This window comes from Hyla sarda, chromosome 5 (genome assembly GCF_029499605.1).
Source record: "Hyla sarda isolate aHylSar1 chromosome 5, aHylSar1.hap1, whole genome shotgun sequence".
NCBI lineage: Eukaryota > Metazoa > Chordata > Amphibia > Anura > Hylidae > Hyla > Hyla sarda.
In genome coordinates this window covers 321,808,063-321,819,755 of record NC_079193.1, presented here as the reverse complement: position 1 = coordinate 321,819,755, position 11,693 = coordinate 321,808,063, and the positions used below count along the sequence as shown (strand labels likewise).

Here is an 11,693-nt window from a genome sequence, read left to right as displayed (position 1 = left end):
TGACGTAACGATGCTCCGGCCCCTGTATTGCCCGTCATTACGTGCAGAGCGATCTCGCTCCACGCAGTAATGATAGCGGGGTTGTCACGATGCCGGCTGGCAGGAGGTGGATCCTCTGTGCCAGAGAGGGATTGGCGTGGACCGTGCTAGTGGACCGGTTCTAAGTCACTACTGGTTTTCACCAGAGCCCGCCGCAAAGTGGGATGGTCTTGCTGCGGCGGTAGTGACCAGGTCGTATCCACTAGCAACGGCTCAACCTCTCTGACTGCTGAAGATAGGCGCGGTACAAGGGAGTAGACAGAAGCAAGGTCGGACGTAGCAGAAGGTCGGGGCAGGCAGCAAGGATCGTAGTCAGGGGCAACGGCAGGAGGTCTGGAACACAGGCTAGGAACATACAAGGAAACGCTTTCACTGGCACAATGGCAACAAGATCCGGCGAGGGAGTGCAGGGGAAGTGAGGTATAAATAGGGAGTGCACAGGTGAACACACTAATTAGAACCACTGCGCCAATCAGCGGTGCAGTGGCCCTTTAAATCGCAGAGACCCGGCGCGCGCGCGCCCTAGGGAGCGGGGCCGCGCGCGCCGGGACAGGACCGACGGAGAGCGAGTCAGGTACGGGAGCCGGGGTGCGCATCGCGAGCGGGCGCCACCCGCATCGCGAATCGCATCCCGGCTGGAGGCGGTATCGCAGCGCACCGGGTCAGTGGATCTGACCGGAGCGCTGCAGTAGCGAGAGTGTAGCGAGCGCTCCGGGGAGGAGCGGGGACCCGGAGCGCTCGGCGTAACAGTACCCCCCCCTTGGGTCTCCCCCTCTTCTTAGAGCCTGAGAACCTGAGGAGCAGACTTTTGTCTAGGATATTGTCCTCAGGTTCCCAGGATCTCTCTTCAGGACCACAACCCTCCCAATCGACTAAAAAAAAAGTTTTCCCTCTGACCTTCTTGGAGGCCAGTATCTCCTTTACGGAGAAGATGTCCGAGGAGCCGGAAACAGGAGTGGGAGAAACAAGTTTGGGAGAGAAACGGTTGATGATGAGTGGTTTAAGAAGAGAAACGTGAAAGGCATTAGGAATACGAAGAGAAGGAGGAAGAAGAAGTTTGTAAGAGACAGGATTAATCTGGCACAAAATTTTGAAAGGACCAAGATAGCGTGGTCCCAATTTGTAGCTAGGGACACGGAAGCGGACATATTTAGCGGAGAGCCATACCTTGTCTCCAGGAGAAAAAATGGGGGGAGCTCTTCTTTTCTTATCAGCAAACTTCTTCATGCGTGATGAAGCCTGTAAGAGAGAATTTTGGGTCTCTTTCCATATGGTGGAAAGATCACGAGATATTTCATCCACAGCGGGCAAACCAGAGGGCAAGGGAGTAGGGAGGTGGGGAAGAGGGTGGCGGCCGTACACCACGAAAAATGGGGATTTGGAGGAAGATTCAGAGACTCTGAAGTTATACGAGAATTCGGCCCATGGTAGAAGATCTGCCCAGTCATCCTGGCGGGAGGAAACAAAATGCCGTAAATAATCACCCAGGACCTGGTTAATTCTTTCTACTTGCCCATTGGATTGAGGATGATATGCAGAAGAAAAGTTTAATTTAATCTTGAGTTGTTTACAGAGAGCCCTCCAGAATTTTGACACGAATTGGACGCCTCTATCCGAGACGATCTGCGTGGGCAACCCGTGAAGACGAAAAATGTGTACAAAAAATTGTTTTGCCAACTGAGGCGCTGAAGGAAGACCAGGAAGAGGGATGAAATGTGCCATCTTGGAGAATCGATCAACGACCACCCAAACAACAGTGTTGCCACGGGATGGGGGTAAGTCTGTAATAAAGTCCATACCAATCAGAGACCAAGGCTGTTCGGGGACAGGCAGAGGATGAAGAAGACCAGCGGGCTTCTGGCGAGGAGTCTTATCCCGGGCACAGATAGTGCAGGCTCGCACAAAATCCACAACATCCGTCTCCAGGGTCGGCCACCAATAGAAACGAGAGATGAGTTTCACGGATTTCTTGATGCCCGCATGACCTGCGAGATGGGAGGAGTGACCCCATTTGAGGATTCCGAGGCGTTGGCGTGGAGAGACGAAGGTCTTCCCTGGAGGAGTTTGCCTGATGGAGGCTGGAGAAGTGGAGATCAGGCAGTCAGGAGGAATGATGTGTTGCGGAGAGAGCTCTACTTCCGAGGCATCCGAGGAACGAGAGAGAGCATCGGCCCTAATGTTCTTATCGGCAGGCCGAAAGTGAATTTCAAAATTAAATCGGGCAAAGAACAGAGACCACCTGGCCTGGCGAGGATTCAGCCGTTGGGCAGACTGGAGATAGGAGAGGTTCTTGTGATCGGTGTAAATAATAACTGGAAATCTTGATCCCTCCAGCAGATGCCTCCATTCCTCAAGTGCTAATTTAATGGCTAGTAGCTCTCGATCCCCGATGGAGTAGTTCCTCTCCGCCGGAGAGAAGGTCCTAGAAAAAAAAACACAAGTAACAGCATGCCCGGAAGAATTTTTTTGTAGAAGGACCGCTCCAGCTCCTACTGAGGAGGCATCAACCTCCAATAGGAAGGGTTTAGATGGGTCAGGTCTGGAGAGCACGGGAGCCGAAGAAAAGGCAGACTTGAGCTGTTTAAAGGCGTCTTCCGCTTGAGGAGGCCATGACTTAGGATTGGCATTCTTTTTGGTTAAAGCCACGATAGGAGCCACAATGGTGGAAAAATGTGGAATAAATTGTCTGTAATAATTGGCGAACCCCAAAAAACGTTGGATAGCACGGAGTCCGGAGGGGCGTGGCCAATCTTAGACGGCAGAGAGTTTGTCTGGATCCATTTGTAGTCCCTGGCCAGAGACCAAGTATCCTAGGAAAGGAAGAGATTGACATTCAAACAGACATTTCTCCATTTTGGCATAAAGTTGATTGTCACGAAGTTTCTGAAGAACCATGCGGACATGCTGGCGGTGTTCTTCTAGATTGGCAGAAAAAATCAGGATATCGTCCAGATATACAACAACACAGGAATATAAGAGATCACGAAAAATTTCATTAACAAAGTCTTGGAAGACGGCAGGGGCGTTTTACAGGCCAAAGGGCATGACCAGATACTCAAAGTGTCCATCTCTAGTGTTAAATGCCGTTTTCCATTCATCCCCCTCTCTGATGCGGATGAGATTATAAGCACCTCTTAAGTCCAGTTTGGTAAAGATGTGGGCACCTTGGAGGCGATCAAAGAGTTCAGAGATGAGAGGTAGGGGGTAGCGGTTCTTTACCGTGATTTTATTAAGACCGCGGTAGTCAATGCAAGGACGTAGGGAGCCATCTTTTTTGGACACAAAGAAAAATCCGGCTCCGGCAGGAGAGGAGGATTTGCGGATAAAGCCCTTTTTTAAATTTTCCTGGATGTACTCAGACATAGCAAGAGTCTCTGGGGCAGAGAGAGGATAAATTCTGCCCCGGGGTGGAGTAGTGCCCGGGAGGAGGTCAATAGGACAGTCATAAGGCCTGTGAGGAGGTAGAGTCTCAGCTTGTTTTTTGCAAAAAACATCCGCAAAGTCCATATAGGGCTTAGGGAGACCGGTTACAGGGGGAACCACAGAGTCACGGCAAGGAGTACTGGGAACCGGTTTAAGGCAGTCCTTGAAACAAGAGGGGCCCCAACTCTTGATCTCCCCAGTGGACCAATCCAGGGTTGGGGAATGGTGTTGAAGCCAGGGTAGTCCAAGGAGAATTTAGGAAGTGCAATTGGGGAGGACCAAAAACTCAATTTTCTCGTGATGAGGTCCGATGCACATTAGGAGGGGCTCCGTGCGGAAACGTATGGTACAGTCCAATCTTTCATTGTTAACACAATTGATGTAGAGGGGTCTGGCGAGACTGGTCACTGGGATGTTGAACCTGTTGACGAGAGAGGCCAAAATAAAATTTCCTGCAGATCCGGAATCCAAGAAGGCCATAGTAGAGAAGGAGAAGGTAGAGGCAGATATCCGCACAGGCACAGTAAGACGTGGAGAAGCAGAGTTGACATCAAGGACTGTCTCACCTTTGTGCGGAGTCAGCGTACGTCTTTCCAGGCGGGGAGGACGGATAGGACAATCCTTCAGGAAGTGTTCGGTACCGGCACAGTACAGGCAGAGATTCTCCATGCGGCGTCGTGTCCTCTCTTGAGGTGTCAGGCGAGACCGGTCGACCTGCATAGCCTCCACGGCGGGAGGCACAGGAACGGATTGCAGGGTACCAGAGGAGAGAGGAGCCGGGGAGAAAAAACGCCTCGTGCGAACAAAGTCCATATCCTGGCGGAGCTCCTGACGCCTTTCGGAAAAACGCATGTCAATGCGAGTGGCTAGATGAATGAGTTCATGTAGGTTAGCAGGGATTTCTCGTGCGGCCAGAACATCTTTAATGTTGCTGGATAGGCCTTTTTTAAAGGTCGCGCAGAGGGCCTCATTATTCCAGGATAGTTCTGAAGCAAGAGTACGGAATTGTACGGCGTACTCGCCAACGGAAGAATTACCCTGGACCAGGGTCAACAGGGCAGTCTCAGCAGAAGAGGCTCGGGCAGGTTCCTCAAAGACACTTCGAATTTCCAAGAAGAAGGAGTGTACAGAGGCAGTGACGGGGTCATTGCGGTCCCAGAGCGGTGTGGCCCATGACAGAGCTTTTCCAGACAGAAGGCTGACTACGAAAGCCACCTTAGACCTTTCAGTAGGAAACTGGTCCGACATCATCTCCAAGTGCAGGGAACATTGAGAAAGAAAGCCACGGCAAAATTTAGAGTCCCCATCAAATTTATCCGGCAAGGATAGTCGTAGGCCTGAAGCGGCCACTCGCTGCGGAGGAGGTGCAGGAGCTGGCGGAGGAGATGATTGCTGAAGCTGTGGTAGTAGCTGCTGTAGCATCACGGTCAGTTGAGACAGCTGGTGGCCTTGTTGCGCTATCTGTTGTGACTGCTGGGCGACCACCGTGATGAGGTCGGCGACAACTGGCAGAGGAACTTCAGCGGGATCCATGGCCGGATCTACTGTCACGATGCCGGCTGGCAGGAGGTGGATCCTCTGTGCCAGAGAGGGATTGGCGTGGACCGTGCTAGTGGACCGGTTCTAAGTCACTACTGGTTTTCACCAGAGCCCGCCGCAAAGCGGGATGGTCTTGCTGCGGCGGTAGTGACCAGGTCGTATCCACTAGCAACGGCTCAACCTCTCTGACTGCTGAAGATAGGCGCGGTACAAGGGAGTAGACAGAAGCAAGGTCGGACGTAGCAGAAGGTCGGGGCAGGCAGCAAGGATCGTAGTCAGGGGCAACGGCAGGAGGTCTGGAACACAGGCTAGGAACATACAAGGAAACGCTTTCACTGGCACAATGGCAACAAGATCCGGCGAGGGAGTGCAGGGGAAGTGAGGTATAAATAGGGAGTGCACAGGTGAACACACTAATTAGAACCACTGCGCCAATCAGCGGCGCAGTGGCCCTTTAAATCGCAGAGACCCGGCGCGCGCGCGCCCTAGGGAGCGGGGCCGAGCGCGCCGGGACAGGACCGACGGAGAGCGAGTCAGGTACGGGAGCCGGGGTGCGCATCGCGAGCGGGCGCCATCCGCATCGCGAATCGCATCCCGGCTGGAGGTGGTATCGCAGCGCACCGGGTCAGTGGATCTGACCGGAGCGCTGCAGTAGCGAGAGTGTAGCGAGCGCTCCGGGGAGGAGCGGGGACCCGGAGCGCTCGGCGTAACAGGGGTGCTGCAGCAACGATCCCCGGGGTCCCCAGCAGCGGAACCCCGGCGATCTGACATGTCTAGGGGCGGAGTACCCCTTTAACGCTTTCTTTGATTTCTGATATCTCATCCAGCTTTCCCATTCTGTAACCTGATTGCTACATATGACAGGTTCCTTGGGAATTATAGAGATCTCTGACCACCATTCCTGTCACTATCTTACAAAAATACATAGAAATGAAGTTGTTTCTTCAGTTTGGGCATGGCCAGAAATTTTAGCTGCATGTAAATGTATGAAAAGGCCATGTCCACACGGTATATATTGTTCGGAATGTCCGACCTGATAAAACACGGACAGACATTCCACACATTTGCACGATCTGGCAGGCACTAGGACCATTCTCATAGACAGCAATGCATTTTAGAGGGAAATCTGTAGAAAGAATAGACATGTCTATTCTTTCTTTGGACACCGGAATCGGGATTTCCATGGCAGAAACATCTGCCGCGGAAATTCCATTGCGTGAACAGTACAGCAGAATCCCATTGAAATCAATGAGACTCTGCTGCAGCGGATTGTCCGTGCAGAATATTGTGGCGAAAATCCACACGGACATTCTGCCATGTGAACATACCCCAAGTGTTTTGTTCATCCTATTATGTATTACATAAGATGTCAGTGATTTCTTTGGCCATTAGATCAGTGTTTTCCAAACAGTATGAGGGAGATTTATTAAAATCTGTCCAGAGGAAAAGTTGACCAGTTGCCCATAGCAACCAATCAGATCGCTGCTTTAAATTTGGAAAAGGGATTTGATTGGTTGATATGGGCAACACAGCAACTTATGGACAGGTTTTGATATATCCCGCCCCATGTCTCCAACTGTTGCAAAACTACAACTCCCAGCATGCCCAGACAGCCTTCGGCTGTCCGGGCATGCTGGGAGTTGTAGTTTTGCAACAGGTGGAGACACACTGCTTGAGACACACTGGTGGAGACACACTGCTTGAAAACACTGCATTAGAATAATGTACATGTATGGATGCCACAATAAATGCTTCCCTGCAGCCGATCACCTCAGAGGTGGCTGAACATGGAGCCAGCGTCATGGCCGTGGAGCAGCATGTCAGCAACATAGAAGATGAACTGTCGACCTCTACCGCACATCCCCGGTTGCTATCAGGTACCAATCAGGTCCTCACAGAGGAAATTGAGGACCTGAAAAATAGATCCAGGAGGAACAATCTCTGTATTGCTGGGATACCTGAGTTGGATTCCGCAAGTCAGCTGTCCAAGCTATGCTCACAAGAACTACCAGCTCTTCTGAACTTACCTGGCCCATACGTAGTGGAGAGGGCTCACAGAGTTGGCCTGCTACAGAAGAAACCGCAGGGGGTCCCGCCGCTGGGGACCCCCGCATCCGGTCATTCCGCACCCACCTGTGCTCTCTCCTGTCTGATAGTACTCCTCTGTGCTCTCTCCTGTCTCAGAGGACTCCTCTGTGCTCTCTACTGTCTGATAGGACTCCTCTGTGCTCTCTCCTGTCTGATAGGACTCCTCTGTGCTCTCCTCTGTCTGATAGTGCTCCTCTGTGCTCTCCTCTGTCTGATAGTTCTCCTCTGTGCTCTCTCCTGTATGATAGGACTCCTCTGTGCTTCCTCCTGTCTGATAACACTCCTCTGTGCTCTCTCCTGTCTGATAGCACTCCTCTGTGCTCTCTCCTGTCTGATAGGACTCCTCTGTGCTCTCTCCTGTCTGATAGTACTCCTCTGTGCTCTCTCCTGTCTGATAGCACTCCTCTGTGCTTTCTCCTGTCTGATAGGACTTCTCTGTGCTCTTCCCTGTCTAATAGTACTCCTCTGTGCTTTCTCCTGTCTGATAGTACTCCTCTGTGCTCTCTCCTCTCTGATAGTACTCCTCTGTGCTCTCTCCTGTCTGATAGTACTCCTCTGTGCTCTCTCCTGTCTGATAGCTCTCCTCTGTGCTCTCTCCTGTCTGATAGCACTCCTCTGTGCTCTCTCCTGTCTGATAGGACTTCTCTGTGCTCTTCCCTGTCTAACAGTACTCCTCTGTGCTTTCTCCTGTCTGATAGTACTCCTCTGTGCTCTCTCCTGTCTGATAGTACTCCTCTGTGCTCTCTCCTGTCTGATAGGACTTCTCTGTGCTCTTCCCTGTCTAATAGTACTCCTCTGTGCTTTCTCCTGTCTGATAGTACTCCTCTGTGCTCTCTCCTGTCTGATAGTACTCCTCTGTGCTCTCTCCTGTCAGCTCTCCTCTGTGCTCTCTCCTGTCTGATAGCACTCCTCTGTGCTCTCTCCTGTCTGATAGGAGTTCTCTGTGCTCTTCCCTGTCTAATAGTACTCCTCTGTGCTTTCTCCTGTCTGATAGTACTCCTCTGTGCTCTCTCCTGTCTGATAGTACTCCTCTGTGCTCTCTCCTGTCTGATAGTTCTCCTCTGTGCTCTCTCCTGTCTGATAGCACTCCTCTGTGCTCTCTCCTGTCTGATAGTACTCCTCTGTGCTCTCTCCTGTCTGATAGTACTCCTCTGTGCTCTCTCCTGTCTTATAGGACTCCTCTGTGCTCTCTCCTGTCTGATAGTACTCCTCTGTGCTCTCTCCTGTCTGATAGTTCTCCTCTGTGCTCTCTCCTGTCTGATAGCACTCCTCTGTGCTCTCTCCTGTCTGATAGGACTTCTCTGTGCTCTTCCCTGTCTAATAGTACTCCTCTGTGCTTTCTCCTGTCTGATAGTACCTTGTGACCTAGCAAAAGCAGATTTGATCCAATGATTATGGCATTGTCCCAAGTTCATGGCATATGCCGTTGTGGGAGTTACACTACATATTTCATTACATACAACTGTTACAACTGATGCCTGATTTCGCGACAATTGCATCTAAAGGTATACACATGACATTGTTGGTGGCAGTGAAATACATCTTATGTAAATGGTTGGTCCCAGTGGTTCTGACCAAAACAGAAATAATCCAGACGCTGACTTAATTGGTTTACGTAGAAAGTCGTGCAACTCTCTCAGAGGGAGAAACAGGGACAAACAATTTTTCCGATCTTGGCATCCATTTATTGAAAGGCTGTTTTCCCCTGATGAGGGTTCCAGCGACATTACTCTAATGGTAATTCTTATTATTATTTTATGTGTACCTATGTTGGTATTGGGTCCTAATTTGACAGTGACTGTTTCCTATTTAGATGTTAGTTTATGGTTTTTATTCATCTGACTGATATCCTGCTCTTCTACTGATTATTGTCACTGCTTCTTTACCTGTATAGTTGAGCATATTTGTCTTACATTGTAGATCCTATTGTGGTAGCCCTTGGGGGGTGTATGGTAGTGGTGGTATAGTATTGGTATATGAGGGGTTAATGTTAACCCTATAGTTCGTGACGCCAGGCTGAGGGCTGGTATGCTGAGGCAATGTTCCGGCCTATCGCCGCCCTTCCCAGTAACGATAGGTGCATGAAATGACTGAAGGTCCACAAGGAGATTGAACTTTAACTTGAACAATTTTACTTAAGTGCTTGCGATACATCCAAGGCACAGTAACAGTCTCGTACAAACAGTCCTTATATTGCTCAGTGACTGACAGTTGTTGCGGACCTTGAGCTATTTAGAAAGTCTCTGGATTTAGGGTAGATATTTGCAGATCCGTCCGGATTTAGGGGTTATATTAGGTCCGGTGATGCTGCAGAGCGTCTGGTGATTGATACACTCTATATTCTGAAGTACTCAGCCGTTGCCGCAAGGCTCGGGCCTAACACACTGCGATAGTTGCTGCGCAGATCCTTCTCGTTTGACAGCCCAGGAACAAGAGAGAGAAAAGATGGCCGCCGCTCCCTTATATGGGCAGGGGGCGGGGTGAATCCGATTGGTCCGAACATCTGTCACTCACCATTACAGAGAGTAATGGGATTGCTTACGTCACAGGGCCTCCAAAGGTCCTTAAGCAGAATACCATAGAGTTTACCTAGTCACGTGACCCGCAGGTCCTGCAACGCTATGGAACCGGTAATTAACCATTTATCTACATATATATTACTATATTTACATTACCCTTACATAACTTACTAGGCTATTAGTTGGAATAGAGGCGACAAGGGGTAGGCTACACAACAGGGATCCCTACGTCCTAGGGACTCTGGCTATGGGGACCCACACATACATAGGTATCACATAAAATGCGGTACTGGGACACCACACTATTCTTAGGATCGAATTTTCTATTGCCTTTGTAAGTATTGAAAATTCAAAAAATAAAAAATAAATACAAAAGAGATATGCATTTCTATATTCATCTATCTTTGACAACCCATAAAAAAAAGTCACCGACAAAATTTTTACCTGTAATGACTACTGTAGAGTGGTCAGTAAGTGACATAAATGTTACCTAAGTAATCCCGACACTTGCACATTGCAGATGATCATTGTCTTTTTTTTCTCATAGATCCGTTATATCTGTTCTGGCTGCTGGTTGTTGCGTTGTCATTTAACTGGAACTGCTGGTTTATTCCCCTGCGATGTGTGTTTCCATTTCAAACCTCTGACAACCTGTTGTACTGGATGATCGTGGATTATATGTGTGATATTTGCTATCTTTTGGATATTTTCATCTTCCAGCCGCGTCTCCAGTTTATAAAAGGAGGTGATATAGTAGTAAGTACAACATACAGTGCCACAAAAAGACAACATTTTTATCTTTTTTTTCCTGAATCTTCAAGAGTCACATAATTAAAGGGGTACTCCAGAGGAATTTTTTTTTTCAAACTAACTGATGACAGGAAGTTCTACATATTTGTAAATAACTTCTATTCAGAATTTTCAATCTTTCCAGTACTTATCAGCTGCTGTATGCTTCAGACGAAGGTGTGTAGTTTTTCCCAATCGAACCCCAGTGCTCTCTGCTGACATCTCTGTCCATGTCAGGAATTGTCCAGAGCAGGAGAGGTTCACTATGGGGATTTGCTCCTGCTTTGGACAGTTCCTTACATGGACAGAGGTGTCAGCAGAGAGCACTGTGGTCAGACTTGAAAGAACTACACAATTTACTAGTCGGTATAACTTTCTGGCACCAGTAATCTGAAAACCTTTTTTTTTTCTTCTGGAGTACCCCTTTAAGGGATTCCCTTGGATCTGTGGGGCAAATTCGAAGTTTGTGACAACAACATGAGTTTATATACTTTTTAAGTTTGGTGTTACTTCACATATGAAAATAAATGAAGTTAGAGGCCTAACCTGGAGCAACTAGGCTTTATTGTAAAACTTGTAACAGGGCCCCAACCTGGCATGTGCCATTTATATTACTGGTGTCTTCTTTAGTAGCAAATGGGCATTTGGCAATCCTAAAAACAAGGCTTAGCTATCAGTATAGCTAAAACACTGGGTGAACCTAAAGCTGGCCATACACTTTCAATAACTGTTGCCTGAAAACTCATATGGCTGAAAGCCACTCCTAAAAGACTCATATACTGTCACGCCAATCTGAGCGTGCATGTGTTCACAGTGGGGATAGCATTATCCACTTTTATGACATAGGTCACTTTAGCTCCTAAATGGGTACTGACACCAAAATATGCCATAGAAACATTAAAAGCTTTTATCAGTCGGAGTCTGAGTGTTCATCTCTCCCAGCTATGTGTCAGACGACAGAGACAGTCACATAATGGAAGTCTATGGTACCATGTCTGCATTTAGACAGAGCAAGGAGAGAAGGGATCGGCAGCGTGGCTCTCACTCCACTCGTTGTAGCGATCAGTCTGATCTGAGCAGTCAGACCCCAATCGGTATACTTTAAAATGTACCTGTCATAAACAAAAACTTTTGATATAATGTGATAATGTCATTATATGTATATCCACAGTAGAAACCTTGCCAGTCAAACTCCTGCCTACACTTAAATGCTAAGGCGTTCTATGCATCAGAGAGTGGTGCTCACTTGTAACAAATAACAGTCCTTAATGGGGTACTCTGCCCCTATCCAAAGGA

General features: G+C 48.8%; 1 protein-coding gene across 8 annotated transcripts in view; it reads left to right on the top strand.

The window, feature by feature from the left end:
* Positions 1 to 11,693, top strand: part of CNGB3 (cyclic nucleotide gated channel subunit beta 3) — a 385,692-nt gene that overhangs the window by 231,657 nt on the left and 142,342 nt on the right. For all 8 annotated transcript variants that reach the window (XM_056522291.1, XM_056522294.1, XM_056522292.1 and 5 more), the window contains one exon: positions 10,156 to 10,364. In XM_056522291.1, the coding sequence (XP_056378266.1) occupies positions 10,156 to 10,364 (209 nt within the window). The remainder of the gene's footprint in view (positions 1 to 10,155; positions 10,365 to 11,693) is intronic.